General features: G+C 38.8%; 1 protein-coding gene across 4 annotated transcripts in view; it reads left to right on the top strand.

Annotated features, from left to right (window-relative positions):
* The window catches only part of BAIAP2 (BAR/IMD domain containing adaptor protein 2), a 169,290-nt gene that overhangs the window by 85,886 nt on the left and 57,421 nt on the right, over positions 1 to 25,983 (top strand). For all 4 annotated transcript variants that reach the window (XM_051995410.1, XM_051995413.1, XM_051995412.1 and 1 more), the window contains exons 4-6: positions 8,382 to 8,443; positions 9,255 to 9,326; positions 10,537 to 10,674. In XM_051995410.1, coding sequence (XP_051851370.1) covers positions 8,382 to 8,443; positions 9,255 to 9,326; positions 10,537 to 10,674 — 272 coding nt within the window. The remainder of the gene's footprint in view (positions 1 to 8,381; positions 8,444 to 9,254; positions 9,327 to 10,536; positions 10,675 to 25,983) is intronic.

The following is a 25,983-nucleotide window of genomic DNA, read 5'->3' as shown; positions in this document are numbered from 1 at the left end:
ACCTGTATTAGTAACGATATTGGCTTTTTCCACTTTGAAAGACTCCAAGGGTTGCATTTTCTTTTTAATACCATCATCATTTCTTCTTGGTCTACATTTCATTGAACCATTTCTTGTAAAAAGCAAAAAAAATTAAGGAAATAATAATAGCTAGCATTTATATAGAGCTTTAAGATTTGCGATACACTCTGCATAGGTGATCTCATTTGTTCCTCACAACAACCTGTGAGCCATGATTAGCCCCATTTTATAAATGAGGAAACCTAAGCTCACATAATAAATGTTTGTGACAGGATTTTAACTCATCTCTTTCTTATTATCTATGTCTAATGAACAACAACAATAATAATAATAATCCAACATAGTACACTCCTTGTTGGCAAAACCAACCAACCAACCATCAACCATATTTGACATTGTAGACTACATTTTAAAAAGAGTGTTTCATTCAGGACCAAGATTGTACATTATACATCATCAGATTTTGGCTGATTTTTTAAAAGAGGTCAGTATGGCTATCTTTGTTTACAAATTAGCCAATTGACAAGTATTTGTTCATTTGGGGTGTGGCACTGAGATAAAAAGACAAAATATCAAGTAGGGTACAGAAACTTTTGTAGATAACATGGTAACATTATAATTAGGATCTTATGATCATAGATTTAGAACTGGAAGAGAATTTAGAAGTCATCAACTCTAACCCCCTCATTTTACAGGTGAGAAAACTTGAGGCCTTGTAAGATGAAGTGAGTTACCCAGGGTCTCACATTTGAGTGGCAGAACTGGGATTATAGTACCAGGGCTCTTTCAACTATACCATGCTGCCTCCATATTGGTTGCCTTTAGACCAATGCTTGGGTATATGTTGATTAAAAAAATTACAGGTTCTTCTGTGGAAGATCTAAGAATCTGTATCTAAGAATAGCTAAGTCTTATAGTAAAATACATCCTTGTTCTTTTCCTACAGTATTCTCTCTTAAGCAAATTCCATGAGGTTAGGCAACTAACATCAGCTTCAGTATAGGCAGCTTCATTAGCAGCCACTCTCGACAAGGATGCCATTCCTAATCATTTGACATTCTGGAATAACCTCTGAGACCTACTGCTCCTCAATCACTATATCTGGTTCTTTAAAGGTGAGTAGGAGAAGAGGAGAGACTGGTCTTTTTCAGGATTGTATTGTGTTGGGCCTGTACTGAGAAGGCCTTCCCTTGTCATCCAAACAGTTATTCATTTAGTATATTCTGGGGCATCTGCTGTGAATTCATGGTATCCCATAAAGGAGTTGGTTCAGGTATAGAACTATGGACCAAGGCACAGAATACTGAATGAAAACAGTATACATGATTGTACTTTATCTTCCCTATGTCAGGCTGCCTCCTTCTCCAGGTTTAAGGCTGTTAGGGATTCTGGACTCATAAAACTGGGATTCATTCATTTCTCTATTTACAATGTAGCTTACCTTTAACCACATGCAATTATGGGCTTCCTCTGGACCACATGAAACCATTTCTGCTGTGGTAACTGTGGTTTTCATCTGTTCCCAAGGGAGCAGGTGGTTTGGGGCCGTGCTTGACTTGCCAGTTTCTTACTAGGAGCAGTGGTTGTATTCTTCCACCTTCCTCTTCAGATTCACAGGAGTGGCTGGTTCCTTAATAAAGAATCTCTATGGAGAAATAGACAGTACTTTATTACAGCAAAGGAAAGGATCTTGGGGTGAACCCACAAGAATTGAGACATTTATAGCTTTTCTGTCCACTTCAGCTTCTTTCATCAGTGGAAAGATTTGGTACTATTGTGCTACAAGGCATTTGGGATATCAGAGTTAATTAAAGTTAGTGGTGAGAATATTTTCCTTTTCCTTTTTTTTTTTTTTTTTGGGGGGGGGGGAGAGGTGGAGAGGGGAGAGAGGAAGCCATGACTGTGGAATGCTCAGTATTATCATACCATGTTAGGGAACAGAGTCTGCTCTGATGCTGTGTACTCTGTGGTACTTAGCAAATATTAATTTAATTGAATTAAGTGATGTCTGTATGCTTGTCAGTTGGACTGAGTGGTTTTATCTAGATACTTGTTCTTGTTTTTGTTTGTGTCTTTTCCCACTCCACCTCTTACGTTTCATCATCTCCACTTTTCATTGTTGTTGTTCAATCCATTAGTATGGCCATGTCCAGCTCTTCATGAGTTGGATCCATTTGGGTAGTTTTCTTCGCAGAGATATATATTAGAGTGGTTTGCTTATTCTATCTCCTTCTCATTTGACAGATGAGAAAACTGAGGCAGGCAAAGTTAAGTGACTTGCTCAGAGTCACACAACTGGAAGGTATCTGAAGTCTGATTTGAACTCAGGAAGATGAGTTTTCCTGACTCAAGGCTGGTGTATTATTTACTGTATCACCTGCCCTACCCTCATTTTTCACAGAATTTTAGAAATGGAAAAGACACCATGGAGGTCATCTAGCAGATTTGTTATGTGGTGTTTTTATTTTCCACCACACCTATCTACTTTTTTGAAGTTCTTCTGAACTGGATTTCTTTGTGTTATATGCTTGTTTTCCCATTTACATTATAAACTCTTTGATTAGGGAAGGCTTTGTCTACTATTCCCTTCTATTCCCTCTCTCTTACAGCATCTAGTATTTGGTTCTTCAGTCAAGTGGAGTTTTCTTAGTAACCTAAATCTGAGTACAATAAAATAAAATATAAGCGTATGGAACTCTGACTTAAATGTTTTTGGTTTTTTTAATCCTATATATCCTCATTAGTCCATTAATTTATTTCTTAAGCTCTTCTAGCTGTCAAGCACTGTTCTGGACACTTGAGTATACAATAACAAAAATGAATCAGTCTTTGCTCTCAAGGAACAAGGTTAAAGGTAAAAAGATTAGGTTTGTCAAAGAGAAGAGCTAACATTATCATGAGAGTAAAGGAGCAGAATGTGGGATTTTATCAGGTTATTTAATGATACAGATTAGGGGAGAAGAAAATGCTCATGGCAAATGTCTTCTGTTTTCTTTGTTGTTGTTGTTTTGAATTTTATTTTTTTAGGTTATATGTGTAAATTCATTTTTTACACATTTCATACGAGTCATGTTGGAAGAAAAAAAATCAGAACAAAAGGGAAAAATCACAAGAAAAAAACCCAAGAAAACAAAGGATGAAAATTGTATCCCTCGATCTGCATTCAGTCTCTATAATTCTTTCTTTGGATGTGAATGGCATTTTCTATCCAAAGTTTGGATTTGGAATTGTCTTAGATCATTGAATTGCTGAGAAAAGCCAACTCTATTATAGTTATCGTCATATAATCTTGCTATTGCTGTGTCCAATGCTTTTCTGGTTTTTCTTGCTTCACAAAGCATCATTTCATGTAAATCTTTTCAGCCTTTTCTAAAATCAGCCTGTTCATATTTTCTTATAAAATAACAATATTCCATTACTTTCATATACCATAACTTATTTAGCTATTCCTCAATGGATGAGCACCTATAATTTCCATTTTCCAATTCTTTGTCCACAAAAAGAACTGCTGCAAACATTTTTTCACACGTGGGTCCTTTTCTCTCTTTTATGATTTCTTTGGGATATAGACTCAGCAGTAGCACTTCTGGGATCAAAAGATATAAACAGTTTTATAGCTTTTTAGGCATAGTTCCAAATAGCTCTCCAGAATGACTGGATCAATTTTCAATTCTACTAACAATGTATTAGTGTCCCTGTTTTCCCACATCCCCTCTAATCCATATCATTATTGTTTTCTGTCATTGATTTCCATTTTCTTAATAGAATGTGAGACAAAATTTTCAGTTGAGAGAGTTAGAGAAAGGGAGAGGCAGGTGGTAGAAGTAATTCAAAGTTGGAGTTGGCAGATCATGAGTTGTGATAAGACAAAAGTTTGTAGGATTAGAGATATAAAGACAATATAGAGTTGAGCTGTTTTAATAGAAGATTAAATTTGGGGAGAGAAGAAAATAAAGAAATGGATATATTGGATCATTTATTAAGCACTTTATTTGTGCTAAACACTGTACTAAATGCTGGCTAGAAATAAAGTGAAACTCTCTCTGATCATAAGGAGTTCCCCATTCAAACTGGGGGAAAACACAGAAAAGCAAGTTTAGCTGTAGAGAAGATGGAAAAGCTCAAGAATCCTAAGAGTACAAAAGTTAGCAAAGTGCAGAGATCCTAAATTAAATAATTAAGATGGGGGAGACTTCAGGGCAAATAGTAAGGAAAAGAAATAGAGTTATTGGTTCCCATCTCATTCAAGCCCTATTGAACAGTCAATCAGCCTTGGCAGAGGGGGTAGGTAAGATAGTAAGGGCAGTCTAGTGATGCTTCTAAAATTCTTCACAAATCTTGGATTGGCTTCAGGGTAGTCAGGAGCAAGTATGGAGGAACAGGTGAGAGACAAGGGCAGTTAGGATAGGACGTCCGTTGGGGCTCACTTTTGCTGCTGCTTGGCCTCTTGGATGAGTTCTGGAATAATCCAAGGCAAGAGGAAGGGGCAAGATGAGGGGGGGATAGGTTGTCTTAAGTGATGGCAACTCTTCTCATTTCTTAGCCATTGTGGAGTATTGCAAGATCTAGTTCATGGTTTTTACTATATGTGGCTTGAGGATGAGTGGAGGAGAAACTGGGAAGTTTGAGTATTTTCAGGAGCATCAACATGTTTGTTGAAGTCCCCTAATATGAGGACAAGAACTAGGAAGAGATGAAGATTATATGTCAGGTACTAAACTTCTTAAGAATAGGAGAATGAGCTGGGGGCCATTAGAACACACTCACTATGATCTGGATTGAGTAATAAATTTAATCTTTTGAGGTGATTCGGATTTATATACAGCCTTTCTGTTATGATTAATTGAATCCCTTTGCCAGTTGAGGTGAATCTTACAGGCTTGCTGCCATTTTGGAAGTCATTCTCATTGAGTTGGATTGATTATCACAGAGTATAATAAATGATGATGTTTATTTTCTTGTTAACTCCTAGTGCAACAAATCTTTTCTGGTAAATAGTAGCTTTGGTTCCACTATTGGATAAGTTCTTTCTCCTAGTATTTCTTTTGGAAAGCACATATCTTCTTTTCCCCAGTCTCCCTCAACAAGAATCCATACAGCTTCAAATTTTTGCCAAAGTAGTCCCTCTGTCGATGGTCCTGCATGAAAAAGCATAAATCAGTTTCTTAGAACTTCAGTAGCTGGCCAAATTCTGCATATTAGAAGCAGCCTATTTTGAGTGTGTTCTTATATAATTAGGAGGAGAAGGAAATCTTGTTTGGCAGACACATGGGACCAGTAATAAAGTCTATTCCCAAATCTTGTGGCTTGGAGGAGGGTGGTTGGGCAATAATAACTAGTGCTCAAGATTGAATGATAGAAAAAGCAAAAGGAGTCAGCTTTTAGGGTAGCTTTGGAATCAAAAGTATCCATCATAGGTGATCCTAAAGATACAGGGGGTTTCAAGGAAGAGAAAACCTTTCATGGTTTGTTTTAAATGGCTTCCACCTATCAGGATAGGAGTATTTCCATAAAACTGGACTATTTACTAGATGATGGCTCTTGAGGGTAAAATTTCCAAAAATGGCCTGGAGATCTCTCAGAAATGGTAAATTTGGGGAGTGTCCAACTGTTATGGTAGAAGCTATTCTTCCCTTTATGGCATGCAAACATGCTCTCTAGATAGCATGGTAGATAAGATATTGGAGTCTGGAAGACCTGGGTTGAATTCTATTCAGATACTTATTAGCCATGTGACCTTGAGTAAATCATTTGTCCTTTTGCCTCAATTTCTTCATCTCATCTGTAAACTGAGCTGGAAAAAGAAATGGCAAACCACTCTAGTATCTTTGCTAAGAAAACCCCAGATGGGGTCGCCAAGAGTTGGACATGACTGAAAAATGACTGAACAGCCAAGAGAAAGGCATGTTACATGTTCAAAATGATCTTTTTTTTTAGAGGTTAGAAAATGGCTCAAACCAAAATGTCAGACGTATGAGAGATCTTTAACATTGCATTTAACCCTTCATTTTTACAGAAGAGGAAACCAAGCCCCAAAGAGGACATATTACTTGACCTCAGCCTATAGTTATGTAATAAGTGAATTAAATTGTTTACTATTGAGTTATGGCCAGTCAAAGCTTGCAAAGTTCTTAGAATTAGGAAGATAATGTCTGAGTGTTTCAGAAAATTCCAGAAATTCCTCAAGAAAGATCCTTTGTTTTCTGTTATTTGGAGCACATAAGCAGAGATTTTTGGTAACTGATGGAATTCTGATGCCTGGTGTAAATGGTTTCAGTGAGTAGTGTGGGCTCCTAGCACTTGAGCCTTTCAGCTCCTTTCCTTGGCTTTGAAGCTTTGTGGAAGTAAATCTTTCTATTACCAGCTTTTTCCCTAAGCCCCATGCTTAAAGGCATGGGACAGAGCAGTATTTGAAACTGCTTGCTGACCTCTGCCTATAGTACAACTGGAAAGCTACTAATTGAATTTTAAAGGGGAATATTGGAATGGAGGCACTAACTAACTGCATAAGAAATCCAAAGAGTTTGTAGGGGAAGGAGTATCTGGCCCTAAAGAAAAACTTCCATCTTTTCATCCCACCCAGGTTTCCTTGAGTATGTGTATAGGTTCTTTCTAGCCATTCAGTGTTGTGATGGATTTTTTTTAAGTGGAGGCAGGAATAGAAAGAGGAAAGATGAGATTTTAAAGCTATAAGGGATTATCCAGTCTACTTTCACTCTCCCTGTCTTACAGATGAGAAAACAGGTCCAGTGAGGTAAAGGGACTTATTTATTCAAAGGCAGTTAGTAAGTAGTACAGCCAGGTGTTCTGCCTCCATATTGAGTGCTCTTTCCATTAAGCCACAGGGCTGAATTACCCATTCTATCCCTCCTATAGTGGCTGAGACCCAGAACTTCACCATCAGTCTGCCTTCCAGAGTTGTCTTAGGTAAATTAATCCTGATAATCACAGAGCCACTGGAAAATATAAATAGCTGAGACAAGTGTTAAATGGAATCTCTGTTGTTAATATCCAGGATTGAAATGACCTGCAGCAGCGGTTAGTTTTTGCTCAGCTACAATTTAAATTTCTTAATCTGTGTTTTGCAAATGGTCCAAGGAACTGTCAGAACCTCTGAAGTATTTCTGCACTAGAGAAGTGCATTAGAGAGAGAAGGGCAGAAGTAGAAAGCATTGTTTCCCAAGGGGTCTTGCTGCTCTTCACTCAGTTTCTCTGAGTACCAGAAGCCCCCATGGTTCTGCTGCTGCTGCCTGCCTGCCTGCAGTGTACAGACTGCTGCAGAATTCCAGCAGCATGGCAGGATCGAATAATTAGTCCTCTGCAGGCAAATGGCTCTGCAGATAGAAATGCCTTCCTTGATTGCAAACTAAAACATCCAACTTATGCACAGAGGGACCTTTCTAATTTGTCTTTAATTAATAAAACTGGAAGGGACATCAGAAAAATAACTGGAACTAGTCTCACTTCTCTCCCACCCTGAAATTTAGGAGCCTGGTTCTCTCTTTCTCCCGCTGTTCTTTCATTCCTAAACAGCAGACTAGAATAATGAAATGGTTTGATATTGTAGACTTTGAACTAAGTAAGCCTTTGGAGTCTTTCCCTGACAAAGCTTTCCTTAGTAGGTTTTCTTTCTTTAGCCCAGGCAACCAAAAGTGCTTATTAGCCTGTTAGAGCTTAACTTTGAAGGTGGTTTGGGGCGTTTACTTGTAGAAAGTGCATACATATATTTTGGTGCATTTTTGTTAAACATGCCCGTACTCTTCATCTGTCAGATGCATTATTTTAAATATTTGAACAAAATTCTTTCCACCATTGGAGAAATATCATTAAGTTCCTGCTTTTCAGGGAGCTTTCCATACCACCACTTCATCTTATCACCCCAGTAACCCAATGCCAAGCTATCCATGTTTTACAAGATCCCAAAGTTGTTTGTTCATACATTATATTTTGAGTTTGGGTAGTGATGTTGCTCCTTCTTGTCTCTTTTCTGGCATTTGCATAATCAGAAGAGGCCTTGGGAAGTCATTGAAATATATCCTCCCATCCCCAAGCAGTTTGGCTCTTCATGCCCATCACGCAACTTAAACAAGTTTTTCATTTGAATTATGTCATCCTCCATCAATCTCCAAACACCACGGAGTCAGTTCCTGGAACTGTCGACTACAAAGCTTCAACTCTGTGGTGTCAGTTCTTTAATCCCACTAGAATCAGTGTCTCAGTCGTCCAAGGTATATGGATGTATGTGATGTATATAGGGAACCTGAACCATTTAATTTAACTTTCTTTTACTTCCCTTCTTGCCCTCCTCCCTCCCCCCCCCCCCTTTCTTTTCCTTCCCTGCTGTGATCTTATCTTTTCAGGGGATGTACTCTTCCAGATGGCAGAAGTTCACAGGCAGATTCAGAATCAGTTAGAAGAGATGGTGAGTATCAAGTTTCCCCTGGCTGGACTCTCCCTGAGAGAGGGTGGATGGGTCAGATGCCTATGGGGACACAGTAAGCAATCTGAGGCTCAGAAGATGACCTAACAGTTTGTTGGGCCATGGATGTACTTTGTAAAATAACCCAATCATGGGGCTGCTGTCAAGAAGCTGTAGAAATATTGCTGAGCCGCTTTGCTAGAAAGGGAAAGCCAATTTAGCAGACAGTGGAACCCAAAGAAAATAACATGTGGGGTGGAGAGAAAGGCCTGGTGAGAAATGTTATTGTCTGTAGTGAGGGGGTCACTCCTCCCACTATTTATACATTGGAGGTATTTCTCACAGTTAATCAGTGTCTCAGTGGAGTCGCTGGCACTGTAGTGGAGAGAGAAGACTGTCTCCATTTTTATCCATGTGAAATCAAGCCATTTAAACTTGGTTGATAAATGCTGAAACTGTCAACCGTTGCCTTGTCTCCTGCTCACTTGTGTGTTTTCCAAGCAGTCTCCTTGGCTCCATATGGGTCTCCATCTGTCTCCCTAAGTTCATCAGCTGATCTTTCCTTATCTATCTAGACAGGAATAAGCTCATCTTTCAAAACTGGATTGGGCTATCTTCAAGAAAATTATTTGGCTTTAAAAAAAAAAAAAAAAAGGCCTATGTCCTGGTTGGCTCTGTGATCTATCTGTTGTTTTTATTTTCTCGGTTTTATCCCAGTAGATGAGCAGGCAGGTGACTTTTCTCATCATCAGGAAATATTTGCTTAGACTTGACTCCTAAGGGAATGCTTCAATGTTTTCTTTCTTATATTTAGCTGAAGTCTTTTCACAATGAACTACTCACACAGCTGGAGCAGAAAGTGGAATTAGATTCCAGGTACCTAAGTGTAAGTAAACTATATTCTCCTAGTTCTCTCTCTCTCTCTCTCTCTCTCTCTCTCTCTCTCTCTCTCTCTCTCTCTCTCTCTCTCTCTCTCTCATTTGTCAGATAATCAAGTGTATTTTCTGAGGTTCCTTGACACTCTTTATTTTTAAATCCTTCCCCCAGTCTGAAGGTTTCTCAACTTCCTATGAGCTTCCCATACAGGTGGGTTCCACCTTGACCCTCCTAAAATTCTTGCCTGTTTGAAACCAAGTACCTGTAGTGTAATCCTGGTTGTAATTTTGTGGGTCAAAACATCCAAGACTCTACCTTGTTTTGATTCTGGTGCCCCTCTCCTGCTCCCACCTTTGGCTGCTTTTTTTTTCCTTCCAGTAAAGCTCATTGAATTATTTGGCTGTTCTTTAGACCCACCTGTCATTTGCTCTTAACCCTTCTGTGGTCTCATCTAGTTTTCCCCTTGCTATTTCCTTGTTCTTTCCCCTGCCTCCTCCCCCTCCCAAACCAGTTCCCTAATACAAGGTTGCTGATGTGAGACCTTTCATTCATCCTTGTTGCAAAGAACTTAATAAGAAATATTAGTCACCTTTAGTAGTATGAGGTAGGATTTCCAACGCGACAGTATTCAATGTAGGATGCTGATCTGAAGGTTAGGTGATTGAATGCAGCAGGCATTTTATTAAGTACCTATTTTATGCCACGCACTGGGGATAGAGTTCTCCCAAGAACTTGACATTCTGCTGAGGAGAAACAACTAAATACTGAGAAGAAAATATAACATATATCTAAAATTAATACAAGAAAAAAAATTTTTGGGTGGAGGAGGGGTGAAACCTAGCAGGGAAGAGGATCATTAACAACTCTGAGAATCTTATAGGAAGTGAGCTAAGCCTTAAAGGAGGGATAAGGTACCAAGAAGCCATCCCTCTTAGCCGTCCACTCATCCAGTGGCAGAATTTGGAAGATGAGAGGATTTGAAATTCTCTTGAAAGCCATATATAAATTGTGATCCCCTTCTTCTACCTATTTACCTTGCAGCTGAACATACTACTTTTCCTAATGATCTATAGGGCCCCAGGCATTAGCTGCTGACCACAGAGAGAGAGGAGAGGATGCTGGATGGGAAGTGGTCCTTAGGAGCCAAATTCTTATCTGATCTGCAGAGAGCCAATGCTGGACTACAAAGGGATCATTGTTTTTCTGTCATCTGTTCTCAGGCTGCACTTAAGAAATACCAGACAGAGCAAAGGAGCAAAGGGGACGCACTTGACAAGTGTCAGGCTGAGCTGAAGAAACTCCGTAAGAAGAGCCAAGGGAGTAAAAACCCTCAGAAATATTCCGACAAGGAGCTGCAGGTAGGATTTCTAGCTTTCCACTGGCCTCTCAGGTATCTTGCCAGGGAACTCTGAAGTGGCATTTTGGGTACTGATTCTTGAAGGGATTATTCTTTTGGAAAATAACCTGATTCTCATTGGTTCTTCCTTGGTTGGTGCAATTTTTTTCCCTCTTTCCAGTATGCAGATGAAGAGAGAAGTAAAAGAATGATTAAATTATATTTTTTCTTTTCTTTGGACACAGACAAGAGGGAAATTGACTATTTTTCATGTGATCAGGTAGACCAATTTCAGACATACAATTAAATTGATTTTTGTTGTCATTGAAGGAGCTGGTCTTCCAGCATTGAATCAACTATATTTGAGGATCACCTTCTTTTCTCTTGTTTGATGATACCCCTCCTTATCTCTTCTTTAAGAGGCCTTGTGATTATACTTTCTATTCACTGGAGCTGAAAAACCAAATGAAATCTTTCTGCCCTGTGCATTTTGGATTCAGAACCACAAGAGAGACCACAGACTGTTTTTATAATCAGGTTTTGATTGCACACCCACAGAACTGCAGCCTTTGAGCCCTTAGGCAGGCAAACTGCAGTGCTGTGGACAAGAATGGCGTTGGCAGCTCCTGCAGTATGATGCAGATGGTACTGAGGTATATTAGAGGAATACCTTTTGGCACTATTCTTTTCCTAAGGCTCCAGAATTCAAGCTTTTAAAAATGAGCCCCAGACAAGTGTGTCTGCTTGATACATTGGAAAATACAAGTCAGTAACTTCAGGGGAGACCTCCTTTCCCTTCCAAGCTTGAGGGGTGGGGATGAGTGTGATAATGGTAAGTTAGTAAATAGTCTATTGCAAGGCTCCTGTGAATCTCTTAAAAATCATTTGCCTCCCCGAGTGAAGGCCTACTTTCTATACTGACTGTGAGGTGACTAGCAAGCTGTGACAAGTATTTCACAGACCTACTTAATGTACTCTCTCTGCTCCTGTGCTTTAGGCCTAATGAAGGGCACTGTAGCACTGGCACATCAATGCTCCTCTCATCCTTCCCCTGTCACTTAGGGATCCTGTGTCCTACCACTCCCAGGTTCCTTCTCCCTGCCTGCTGAGAAAGAGAGGATTGGCATGTGTCCCAAAATACAAGTCCTATTCCTAGAACATAGTTAGATTTGGCATAAAGAGCACAGGTGGCCCAAGATTTATGTCAGTGTTCTGATGGAGAAGACAGGGTAGAGCATTATCTTAGGGTGCTGGCAGAGATAGAGATTCGGCTCTCTCAACCCACGTTCTTCTTGGTGGAGTAGGTCCCCGGAGCTGAGATTCTGCTCAATCCCCTCTCTCAGGGTCCCCTTGCCCTTTGAGAGGCAATGAGATTTTTCTAATGCTATTGACTCAAGTCTCATTCTGATATGTTCCCCACACAATGGCAATCTCCAATAATAGCACCTCCCAGGGGGTTTGTGAGGATCAAATGAGATATGTGTAAAAGTGTGTAGCACAATGCCTGCTACATAGTGAGTACTTTATAAATGTTAGCTATTTTCTTTACTCAGTAAACTAATAGAAAAGAGTTATAGAATAAATGTCAACTCTGACCTATCCCCCATCCTTTACTACTCATTATCAGGTACTTCTAGAACCAAGCTCATCAAAGCACATGCTTTCACCATTGGGCTCTCGTTGACCAATCTGCTCCTACCTTACATAATGGAAACAAACCCCTAGAATTTATATAGATCTTACCTTCCAAAATCCCCAAAAGGGCTTCACTCAGATCTGGAAGTTTGTCTTTAGCTTCATTGAGTTCTGAGAAGAGACAAAAATGGTGTAATGGAAGGAACCTGATTTTGAGAGTCAGTTAAGGAGGTGGGTTTGAATCCCAGAATTGTTAATTGCTCCCACTGTGCCCTGTTTTCCCTCTTGGGCCCCACTTTACTTGCCTGTAAAACGAGGGGGTTAGGCTACATGAGCTCTGGATTCTATGGCTAACTAAAGGTCATGAAGGGATGTGGACTAGAATGCCAACTGCAGAAGAGAAAGCTCAGCTCTTTTGCTGCCTTTAAATCAAAGACTACATTGTAATTTTGGTGAAATTTCTCAAGCAATTGAATTAATTATTAAAGCAGACTTTAAAAGGTGACTCAAAAGGAAATCCATTTAAAAGCAGTGTTATTGGGGGCCATATGTCAATATTGTGGTGTCTTAGGAATAGTGATGCATTTAATAGATTTGTAATTAAATCTATTCAGTAATTAAAGATTTGGGGGAGGGAAAGGACTAGATCACCTGAAAAAGATCTGAGGGTTATAGTGGATTGCAAGCTCAAAATGAGTTAATAATATTACTACTCTGGCAGTCAGAAAAACTAATTTAATCTTAAACAAGACTAGGGAGGCATAGTTATAGAATGAAGGTGGGAATAGTCCCACTACCCGTGTTAAAATAACCTTTGCTGTTGTAAAGCCATTTTCAGTCTTGTCTCCTTCATGATCCCATTTGGGACTTTTTTTTTTTGACAGAAATGCTAGAACGGTTTGCCATTTTCTTCTCCAGTCATTTTATAGGGGAGAAAACTAAGGCAAACCGGGTTAAGTGACTTGCTTTGGGTCACTCAGCTAATATCTGAGGCCAGATTGAACTCAGAAAAAAAAAGATTCTTCTTGACTCTACTCTATCCATTGGGCCACTTAGCTGCCTGCAGAATATTCTTAAGAATGTTATATTCCATTCTGGCTGCCACATTTTAGGAAAGACATTGATATTTAAGGGAGGGCAACCTGAATAATGAAGGGTATCATAGGAAGATTAATGGAAGGAACTGGAAATGTTTAGCCCAGAAAAGAAATAACTTATCACCATCTTCAGATATTTGAAAAGGTCCTTGTCTGAAAGAATTAACTTTGTCCTGCCCTAGTGGCCTCCTCTTGCCTGCAGGTACAAATGCAGAATCCTCTGTTTGACATTAAAAGCCCTTTATAACCAACTTTTCCTACCTTCTCTTTTCTTATACCTGATTCCTTGATATGTTGTCTTTGATCTCATGGCACTGGTCTTCTGGCTTTTCTACAAACAAGACTCTCCATCCCTCTACGGACTATCTTCCATGCTTGGAATGTTTTCCCTGTGATTACCAATGTCCCTGGCTTTCTTTAAATCCCAACTGAAATCCTACCTTCTACAGGAAGCCTCCCTCCCCCATCTCATCTTAATTCCAGTGCTTCCCCACTTTTGATTATTTTCTATTTATCCTGTATTATATACTCACTTTGTATACATTTGTTTGCATATTGTCTCTCCCATCACAATCCCAGGATTGTAAACCCCTAAAGACAGGGTTTGTCTTTTGCCTCCTTTTATACTTAACGCTATGCCTGGTACACAGAAGACACCTAATAAATGTTTGGCTTAGTGAGTGAACATTACAGAGAGATTTAACCCAATGCAAGGAAAAGCTCTTAATGATTACAACTATTTAGAAGGGAAAGATCTTCCAAGCCAAGCTTGGCTGCATACTGTGAAGTTTGTTACAGAAAGGATTCTTGTCAATATATGGATTGAAGATGATCTTATTCAACTATGACATTCTATCTCATTCTAGTAGAACATGGTAGTCCTGACCATGGTACTGGAATCCACATCATTTTTGTCTAATGTGGAGTTTCATAACTTGTTTTTGTATGATGGATCCTTTTGACAATCTGGTAAAGCCCATGGTTCACTTTTCAGAATAACGTTTTTAAATACATCTAAAAATATGAAGGAATACAGAGACCAAATATATTTAAATGTGAGCAAATATCAATATATATATCAATATGTATCTATATATCTATATAGATAGATATGTAGCTATCTATCTATAGATATCTAACCTGAGGCATTTGGGATTAAGTGACTTGCCCAGGGTCACATAGCCAGAAAAGTGTTAAGTGTCTGAGGCCATATTTGAACTCGGGTCCTTTTGACTTCAGGGCTGGTGCTCTGTGAATAGAGACTACACCACCTAGCTGCCCCCAAAATAAATAAATAAATAAATATTTTTTTTTTCCTTTAATCTCTTTCTCTTTTTTTAAAATAGCCTTTTATTTACAGGTTATATGTATGGATAACTTTTCAGCATTGACAGTTGCCAAACCTCTTGTTCCAATTTTTCCCCTCCTTCCCCCCACCCCCTCCCCCAGATGGCAGGATGACCAGTAGATGTTAAATATATTAAAGTATAAATTAGATACACAATAAGTATACATGACCAAACTGTTACAAAATAAATATTTTCAAAAACCACATAAGTTCACAGACTGCAAGTAAGAAGAAGCCTGGATCTAATAGAGCATGTGTTGACCCCTATACTCAGGAGCTTCTTCTTCTTTTTTTTTTTTCTACTTGTTTTATTTATTTATTTTTTTAACTTTTTATTGACAGAACCCATGCCAGGGTAATTTTTTACAACAATATCCCTTGCACTCTCTTCTGTTCCAATTTTTTCCTTCCCTTCCTCCCCCCTCTCCCTGAGATGGCAAGTAGTCCTATACATGTTAAATAGGTTACAGTATATCCTAGATACAATATATGTGTGCAGAACTGAACAGTTCTCTTGTTGTACAGGGAGAATTGGATTCAGAAGGTATAAATAACCCGGGAAGAAAAACAAACATGCAAGCAGTTTATATTCATTTCCCAGTGTTCTTTCTTTGGGTGTAGCTGCTTCTGTCCATCTTTGATCAATTGAAACTAAGTTAGATCTCTTTGTCGAAGAGATCCACTTCCATCAGAATACATCCTCATACAGTATCGTTGTTGAGGTATATAATGATCTCTACTTAGGAGCGTCTTAGAATGAGAAAGCCCATTCCAGTAACTGTAACTCTCAGCTTTAGCTGAAGGGTTCATATGGTTGTTTTGGGTTGATGGGGCATTTGGTAAAAGAAGTGGGATGAACTGGAACAATTCCTTTTCATTTAAACATTTACATTTTAAGAGTACTTTCTCCTCTTGAGTCATCTATGCATCTGTCATTTGGTCACAGCTTAGTTTCATGTTGTCTGCCTGAAGTTCCTTACAAAGAATAGCTCTCATTTTAAGAACAAATGATTTCACTTCCCTACCTGCCTCTTCATCTTGTACACTTTAACTTAGCTGCAGAGAGAAAAGGATAGAGTTGGGAAGCTCAGTAACCATGTTTTTGATATGTATATATAAATCAGCTAAGTGAATGTTTGGGATTAGGCCTTCAGTCCTTTATCTTTTTGTCCTAGGAATTTGGAGTATACTTATCTTTTTGGAAGGGGCCTTAGAGTGGTTTTGCAGGCTTAAGGAAGGATGGCCAAACCTGTGGTTTGATTTCTCTTGAGTTTCCATCCCTGGGTTAAAAAGGGAAGTTAGAATTGTTAGTGTGGGATGTGGATTATAGGGTTTTATGGTACTAAAAGGTAAGATTTCCCTTCTGTTACCTTGAAGCTCCTCCGAACTTTATTCCATTTTTTAGCCCAGTCACAAATCTGTAATTGGCTGGCCTTCGCAAAAACCTCAGCACAGCAGGGGCTAACTTGATCACTTCTTTGTACTCACCTTTAAAAAATAAACTTAAGGAAAGTGGGAATATCTGTTACCTAAGCAATCAGAAGTGGGGGGAAGGGAAGGATACAGCATTCCAGCTTTGTCACTTACTGGTCATGTGACTTCTGCTTGTCTGAGCCTCAATTTCTTTATTTGCAAAATGGGGGGAATACTTGTTCTCCCTTTTTGAAATTATTGTGAGAAAAATGCTTTGTAAGCCATAAAGAACAGTATAAACAGTGAGCAGCTATTAATATTTCCATTTAGTGTGATTTGCTCTTTCAGATCAAACCCAATATAATTTTTTGGGGGAACAGTAATCATTTTTAATATTTATATCACTACTAAATTGCCCAACACAGTAACATACACTGTTACATCAGTGGTATATATATATAGCTGTTCAGTAGATACTTGTCTTTGGTGGGAAAGGACTTTCAGGGCAGCATTACCCCGAGTTCTGTTCATCCTTATTTTTCTCCCTTCCTATCTTTTCTCCGCCTCTTTTTAAAGGAATTAGGTGGCTCAGTGGATAAGCCTAAAGCCTGGAAACGAGAAATCCTGAGTTCAAATGTGGCCTCAGTTATTTTCTAGCTAACTATGTGACCTTGGGCAAGTCACTTAACTCTGTTTGCCTTAATCTACCGGAGAAAGAAATGGCAAGTTTCTTCAGTGTTTTTGCCAAGAAAACATGAGAAGTCATATATCACTGAATAACCATAAAAATTCTTTTTTGACACTATTTGGCAGTAGATCCTCCCAAGTTGAGTTGGAGAAGGCCTTTCAGAGCATCTTAGCAAAACCCATTTTACTTTTTACAAATGAAGAAACTGACCTTTGGGTTTTACCAATTGCTCATTGAGGTGACTTTTTTTTTAGAACTCTCTTGGCACAAATCCTTCCATATGGTAGGAGGCTGGCCACTGACTTGAAAAGGTATTGTTTTGGGAAGTAAAGAAGGAAGGTTAGATCAGATCATAAATTCTGAGGCCTCTTTGGCAGCCTTGGACTAAATCTTCAAACTTTTTGTAAGTTGGTAGAAAAATAGCACCCTTTGGACTTAAGGGTTCTGGACAGACTGATTCTGAGAAGTGTGTTATTTTACCAACTCAAGAGTCCCTTTCTCTTATGTTTTACATGTTTTTTTTAAACATAGTAGAAAGCTATTATTATAAAGGGCAATACCAACCTCTCAGTCTTTCAAGCTTACAATCTAAGGAGTCATCCAAGGCTTCTTATTATCTCTCGCCCCTCACTTCCAACCTATTGTCAAAGCTTATTGATTTCACTTTGGTGATATCTCTTCAATCTACTCCTTTCTCCCATTACTATCTCTCTGGTGCAGGCCTTATCACCTCATACAGGAACCATTAATAGAACTTACTGGTGGGTTTGCCTGCCTCAACTTTGTCTTTGCTCCAATTCATCCTCCCTTCAGACTTTCCTAAAGTGAATGTCTAACCATGTCACCATCCCTACTCAATAAACTTCAGTGGCTGCCTATCACCTCCAGAATGCTCTTTTTTTGAATGTCAATTCAAAGTCTTTCATAAGTTAGCTGCTCTTTTTCAACTTTCCAGTTTTCTTACTGTTTCCCCCAACACATATTCTTTGATCTAGTGATGGGAGCTTCCTTGCTATTCCGTGAACAAAGACCTAAGGTCTTTCTCTGACTGCCATGCTTTCCTTCCTCCATACTGACTACTTTTGGCTTCCTTTTTAAGTTCCAAGTAAAAATCATGCCTTCTACAGAAAGCCTTCTCTAATCCTTCTTAATATCAATGCCTCCCAACCCCCCCCCACCCCCCCCACCCCCCCCCCCCCGTTAATTATTTTCTATTTATCCTCTATGTAAATTTGTTTGTATATTGTCTCCCTCATTAGGCTGTAAACTCCTTGAGGGTAAGGCACTGTTGTTTGCCCTTTTTTGTATTCCCAATGCTTATTAGCACAGTACTTGCATGTACTAGGTGTTTAAAAAATATTGATTGATTGAAAACGATGGTGGTTATTGGGAGGACACCAGAGAGGCTTAAAGATTACCGTAGACTCCTAAAAGATTTTTTTTTTAAAAAAGAAATTACTGACAGGACTTGTTCCCTTTCTGTGTCCCCTGTCCCCACTACCACCTCTTTTACTTTTCTGGGGAAGAAGGCCCCTATAGGCCGTATGACATGAATAGCTTGTCTTTCTTCTTAATGCAGATTTTTGTCTTGGGACATAAAGGCATTGGCAGAGATCCTGGTAGTTAAGAGGAAATGGGCATCCTTTGAATCACTTTTCTTCTGCCTCTCTCTCACTCTAAAAGGCTGAGAATTTCAGTGTAACCAGTTAAACATTTAGATTTCGGCTTCTATAGAATGTTAATCACCCCTGATTTACTAGGATATAATCATGCCAGATGCTGCAGAAAGAAACCCATCTTCTTTTGTCTGTAATGACAGTATTTTCAGCAGTGGCCTGAAAAACAGCTTCTAGACTTGGAGCTTTTATACCTACAAGCTTTATACCTTCTATTCATTTCTCCACTTGTCCACTGAGATGGACTAAATTGAGATTTTAGGAACAAATCCTGGCCTACCCTGACCTCAGGAAGTGAGACAGGGAGGAGGAAGGGAAGTGCAGCATTGTCTTTGGGAGAATGGAGACTTCTGAGGCCTATGGTGGTTAAAATACATTTTCTCAGTCAGATTAAGAAATAACAGAACCACAGAAGAAATATAGTCTGTACTACTGTCTTTTTGCTTCTGTTTCAAAGGTTTTTGGACTAAAGGAAGTTAAAAAAAAGTCTGCCATTTTCTGAGATATGGTGCTCAGGACAGTTGGTGTTGTTTAGTCATTTTTCAGTCATGCTCCACTATTCATGATATCGTTTGGGGTTTTCTTGGCAAAGACTGGAATGGTTTGCTATTTCCTTCTATTTTATAGAGGGGGAAACTGAGGCAAACAGGGTTAAAGTGCTCAAGACACTTTCCCCAAATTAAGCCCAAGGCTGATAAAACTCTTATCATTTGGCCTCCCTTCCTAAGACAGTTAGATGGCACATGGATAGAATGTTCAGCCTGGATTCAGAGGGATCTGAATTCAAATGTGGCCTCAGACACTTATGGGATGTGTCACCTTCATCAAGTCATTCTTCTGCTATCTGCCTCAGATGGAAATCTTCCTCATGTGGGAAATGAGGATAATAATAGCACCTACCTTCCAGGGTGGTTGTGAATATAAAATAATATTTATAAAGTACTTTATGAACTTTAAGTGCTGTATAAATCTTGTCCTCTTCTTCCTCTTCTCTCCCCTTTTTTCTCCATACTTCCTTCTTCCCTGTTACCCTTCCTCCCCTCAGCAAGTAAAGGGTGAGAACAGGTTGAAAAACTAGGTTCTTAGAAGCATTGGAAATTTTTTTTCCTCTTTAGATATTATTTTATGTTCTCCCTGCTCCTCCCTTTCAGTTTTTCTTTCCTAGATTGGTTAGTGGGCCAGCAGGGAATTTAGGAGATAATGTAGTTGAATGATTAAAACAAGCCATACAGTGGATTGCTAAGAAAGCTCAGTTGGCCTCTTGTACCATTGGTGCCTATAGCAGTTCATGATGCCAATTGCCAGTCTTTCAGCACCTCAGGGATCTTCTCCTCCGGTTAAGAGACAATTTGAAGTTCGGTCTTGATAGATTAGCTGTATTTATGTGTGTACACACACACACACACACACACACACACACACACATACATACACACAATACACACACATATACATATATTTATACACACACACCCCTTTATTTTCTTCATTTGGTACCTTCATATCTCAGAAATCCCATGTTTACAAGATCATTTTATCAAATTTCATTGGTTGCAGACATCTTTCATGGGGCTTAAGGATGTTAGTCTTTATGTGTCAAGTATTTCTTATTCTTTGTTCTTAATCTGAGGTTGTTTTCTTAGATGAAATTGTTGTGGTCACCTGGCTTTCTTTCAGCACCAAGTATGGAATTCAACACTAGCATTATGGATAATGTAGCATTTTTATGGTTGACAGAGTCCTTGCCTTAGAATAATATTGTGATTTATTGAGTGAATGAAAGGTAGACAGAAAAAGTATTATTCTACCTTTCTGGTTCATGAGGAGGCTGAAACTCAAGACAGATTAAGTGACTGGCTTAGGCTCACTCACCATGATTCAGTGGGAACATAGTGGCCTGGGTTCAAAGCCTTCCTCTGACATTTAATAACTGTGTGACTTTTGGCAAGTCACTTAACTGTTCTCTCCCTGGACCTGTCTCCCAAAACCCAGTCCAGCACTAAAACCACTGTCATTTATTTATAAGTAGAAAGAGATGAGTTTCTTTGTGTAGCATCTGATCTGATTATATCTTAATTTAAAAGGGTTGAATTCTTGGGCCTCAGTTTCCCTACCTGTACAATGAAGACACAGTATGAGGCAGCTAGGTGACACCTAGTAGATACAGTATCTGGCCTAACATCAGGAAGACTTAAGCTTCTGAGTTCAAATCTGGCCTCAGACACACACCAGTTATAGCTGTGAGACTCACTTAAACCTATCACTTAAACCTGTCTGCCTCAATGTCCTCATCTGTCAAATGAGTTAGAGAAGACAATAGCAAACTGCTCCAGCATATTTGTCGAGAAAACCCCAAATGGGGTCACAAAGAGTTGGGATATGACTCAGTAACAGCAAGAACAACAATCCTACAATGAGGGAATTGAATCACATGCATCCTGAGTGTTGGAGTCAGGTTTTAAGCAGACTTCCTCACCACATAGTCAGTGCTTTCTTTCCCTCTGCTTTCCCTTTTGTGCTCTCTTAATATATGCCCCAGAATCTTATGCCACTTTTGGGGGCTCCAGTGAGACAATAATAATTCCAAGATGAAATGCCCAGAGGAACAAGGTAAACAAAGGGTGTTGGGGGAGGGGGTGCAGCTAATACTTTGTGCTGATCAGAAACATCATCTCTGCCTAATGAGCTTCTGTAAATGACTTCTCATTGGGAGCTTTTCTGTGCCCAGACTTTGTACACAGGTACTCAGTGCATTGGTGTGTCTAGTGTATGTGTGTCTCCTTTCTGTCTCTCTTCCCCTCAGACTCCCCTCACTGTGCTATATATAAGATATCAAGATGCTACTTGAGTTTAATTGTAGTTTTTGTTCTGAGGGGCAGGGAAGTTGAGGTAGTAATGAGACGACATAGGTTTAATACTTAATTAGACTGAAATCAGGTTTACTTTTTCTCCTTGGGTCGTAGAGGTAAAATCGGATTCCCTGACTGTATGTTTTGCTTCCCCTCAATTATTACCAGGTCAGATAGCCTGCCGTTTTTATGTACTAATCATAATTGAGGCTTTTTGCTTTTATATTCCCATAAGAAGAATTAATTTTAATTATAGGTCAGGAAATAGTAGTTTATAAGCTTTTTTTTTTTTTTTTTTGCTTCTAACTAGGGCAGAAAGTTTTTTTTTTTCTTTTAAACTATGAAAGTTAAAAGGAAAAAAAAATACTAAGGTTAACTAAAGACTTTTTAACCACTTGCCTAATTATAAGCACTTTGTATAAGCCACAACACAGTAATTTTCATCTCTTTTCTTTTGGTTTGTTTTTGATTGGAAGAGTCACTTGTATTAGTATAGAAAACTAGTGAAGAAAGTTCTGAGCTGAGCAATACCTATTCTGTACTTTAGAGTCTTAGAATAGTTATTTCAGGAACTGAGGTTAAGTGACTACTAGACTACTATATATATATATATGTGTGTGTGTGTGTGTGTGTGTGTGTGTGTGTGTGTGTGTGTGTGTGTGTGTGTCAGAGGTGAGACCTGAGCTGGAGAAAGAAATAGCAAACCATTCCAGTATCTTTACCTAGAAAACTACAAATTGGGTCTCATGAAGAATTGGACACAACTGAAATGATTGAATAACCATAATATTTAAATTAATTGTCTTTTGCCAGTGTAAAAATTTAAGTTTCATGAATATAGAGTCTATCTATAATTCACTATGATTGCCTTTAAGCCTCTTACTGCTCATAGCAGATAGTTGATGAATGTTTTAAAAATCAAATTGTAATTTTTATTCCTCCTGCTACTTGTAGTTTGTTATCGATCCTCTAGCTCTGGCATCTCAGGATATCACTAGCCAATCATTCAATCGTTAAATATTAAGCATCTGTTACATGGTAGGCCCTGTGCTAAATACTGGAGATATAAAAAGAGGCAAAAGACCGGTCTATGTTCTCAAGGAGTTTATAATCTAGGAAGCAGCCCTTGTAAGTCAGGATAGGGGTGGGGAAATTTGTTATTCCTCATTCTGTGGGCAAAAAAAAATCCTCCTACAGTGGGGAAGAGCTTCTCTCAGGTGTGGGTGAGTCAACCAACGCAGGAAAGAATAGAATTTCTGACTGTTCTCATTTCCCATCCTCACAACTTCATATTATGATCAAATATCATCACTTTCCTATATCTTCTCTATCCCTCCCATCACCTCCAGTAGACTGGTGTGGACAGTTGGAAGGAAAATGAAACCTTGGCTGCCACTTTTAACGGAGTTTTTGAATTGCCTATCAGCACTCAGATATTCCACTAAGTTTGGTTCATCTTGTCTTTACTAGAAACAGAAGTGTGAAAAATCTTAGAAGTTGTTAACACTTCTGGAACTTGAATCGGATTTTTTAGAGGTGCTAGTTTTGGGTGGAAGGGCTGATTGAAGGTACATATGCAGAAGATGAAATGAATGATATTGGGGAGGGCAAGAAGGTAGAAAGAAAAAGGTTAAATAGGAAGTTTAATGGAGTGCCTACATGACAAGCGTTAATAAGTTAATAGGAGTAAGAGAAGTAAGGGAAGACACAGAAATGAGATAGCCCCACCATATTGAAGATAAAGACAAAAGTGAACACGTTGCTGACATAACTCTTAAGCTCTAGTTTCTTCCAAAAGCCATTCAAATAGTTATTTTTGCTGCAAGTGCCTCTTCAGCTTCCATAACAAATAAGAAGTCTCTGAGATCCCTTTCAAATCTAGAACTACTATTCCATGAACCTGTAGATTTAAATGGCCCAGGAACATGGCTTTCAGGAAATGGGCAAACTTACACAATTAATCAGAGGTTACAGCTGGGCTCAGTGATAGTTAGTGGAGATTTTCCAGGACTGGAAAATTTAAAAATAGTTTCAGTTATGGTAGTTATGTCATGTGAATGGCCAGCTTTGCCTTATTTTTCACTATCGAACAGGTTTAAAACAAGAAGAGTTTTTATCATTCAGTTATTCCAGTACTGTCCAACTCATCACAACATTATTTGGGGTTTTCTAAATGAAGATACCAGAATGGTTTGCCATTTCCTTCTACAGCTCGTTTGACAGATAAGGAACTGAGGCAAACTGGGTTAAGTGACTTGCCTGAAGTCACCCAGTAAGTGTCTGAGAATTCAAGAAAATGAGTCTTCTTAAGCCTGGTACTTTAATGTAAGTTACATTAATAGTTGGTATTAGATCACACTGGTGTTCATGATTTTTCTGTCCAACTACCTTGTATTATCTGTTTACATACTATATCCTTCTCTCCCCTTTTCCCCCATGTAAGGTGTCTGAGGGAAGGGACTATTTTATTGTCTTTATGCCCTTCATCTAGCATAGTGGCTTGCACAGAATAGGTGCTGTTTGTTGGATTTAAATAGCTTTGGGAATTAAAATGAGATGATTGAAAGCAAAAGGATTTAAGAAATTGATAGGAAGAGTGATGTTAAAGTGTGGTGAGATACTAAAGGATTTAGAATGTTGATTCTGCTCAGGAGGCCTGACTCCTTATTATGTGTCTAGAACTCTCTGACTCATTCTTTCCCCATCATCCTTGTTACTTTCTAGACTTGGTGAAGTTTTCCTGGAGCTGAGGAAATATCTCTTGGACTGATACTGATGAAAATGAGAGGGTGAGAAGGAGAGTAGGTCTTTAGGGGAGAAACCTTAAGAAGTTGGAGAAGAGGAGACATCTTTAAACTAAAAATGATTGCTATTCTAGGCTATCCTTCTTTAGGTTTTGATTTGGAAGGGGAGAAGGTTAGAGGCATTGGATTAGAAGGAATTTTGAAGGATGGTGAAGGATAGTGAAGAATGGAGGAAAAGAAAGAGAAAATACGGGAAAAGTGAGGGACAAGAACAGCCTGAACTTATTGGCTGGGAAATATTAGCCTGGCCTTTGGCTTGTTATTTTAAAAAAAAATTATTTATTTTTTGGATCCAGCAGACACATTCTACCAACAAAACCCTCCCAGCCAACAAAATATATCCTCCCAAAGTTAAGCAAAACTGTCTTTCCATTTTGATCATTTTCCATTTGCAGGCTATATACTTTGACTTTTAATAATTTGATAAAATTGTTATCCAATATATTTGACTTGGGGTTTGTTGCTGTTTAGTGTTGTCTTTGTTTACATTTTTCTATTTGTGAATATTATTTTCAGTGCAACAAATATTAAATGTGTGCCAGGCACTCTGCTGAGTAAATAAATGAAAGAATATTTATCAAAGAGCATCCAGTGTGCCAAACTCTATGCTGATCACTAGGGATACATGTTGTTGTTTGTTCTTTCTGAAGGATGACCATGACATCAGGGAGGTGATGCCATGACATACAAGTGAAATGGTTTAAATGAGGGAGCACTATGTGAGGTCACCTGCCTCATTTTCTTCTCCAGAACCATCTGGGACCAGCGGCCAGATATAAATCAGGATAACTGGAGATGGCCCTGGATGAAATGGGATACAACTTTAAAAAAAAAAAAGAAAAGACTGTCCCTGCCCTCAAGGAGTTTACATTCTGAAGGTGGAAATTGTACACATAAAAGAAGCATGGTAGGAAAAATTATAGCTGTGTTAAGTGGAGCCATAGGGAGAAAAGTCTGACACATCTCAACCAAATACTAATGGGCAAGTTATTTTGATTGTGGTTCATGGTTTCAGAAAAGGGAGTTGGAGGGATTGGAGGGAATGAAAACTTTTCTAAAATAATTTTTACAGAGAGGCAATCATGAGTCAGGAGAATGGATCCCCTGGGGACAAAGTTCCTCCCATGTAACATTTAAGGCAATAAAACTTGTTCTCACTATATGTATAGTCTTTGGTCTGGGCGAGATGCTGGGGATGCAGTTCTACTCTAGAAGCTATGGTAGGGCCAGCCAATCTCTGTCTTCTGTAGGGCTTTCCATATGAGGTCTGGTTTCTTTAGTATTCTCTTTTCTTTAATATGTATAATACAACTTTGCTGCTTGGAATTTTTTCTTAATTACAAGTGCTATCCTTCCTTGCTTTAAGGAATAGAATTTAATCAATATGGCATATGCTATGGAATATGTGTGTACATACAAGGTACACATGTGGCCCAATGCTCTGGAACTTATGACCCAACTCCCATTTGTAGTGAGGAATTTGACCCCCTAGAGTAAAGGTGAAGGAATAGGTTTGTTTTTTTTTTTCTGTTTGATAGCTTGTGAGCCCTTGCCAGTATGCTTCCCATCATTACATGTTATCACCAAGTCAGCCAGACTTAATTAGTTATTAGGGGGTGTTTTCAAAAGTGATATAATAAGAATTATTAGTCTAAAATACCACTACATCACTGTTTCCCCCACTTTCAGGTATTTGATAACTCTTCCAAAAATACAGAGTTCAAAGGAAAGTGGACTTAAGCTTTGACATGTAGCAGAGGACTTCCTAAAAATTCTTTTGGTAGAATCCCCAACAGGTTTCCCCTGAGATCTACGCATTTT

This window comes from Antechinus flavipes, chromosome 4 (genome assembly GCF_016432865.1).
Source record: "Antechinus flavipes isolate AdamAnt ecotype Samford, QLD, Australia chromosome 4, AdamAnt_v2, whole genome shotgun sequence".
Classification (NCBI taxonomy): domain Eukaryota; kingdom Metazoa; phylum Chordata; class Mammalia; order Dasyuromorphia; family Dasyuridae; genus Antechinus; species Antechinus flavipes.
Note: the sequence above shows the minus strand (reverse complement) of the source record. Positions and strands in the feature narration are given on the sequence as shown.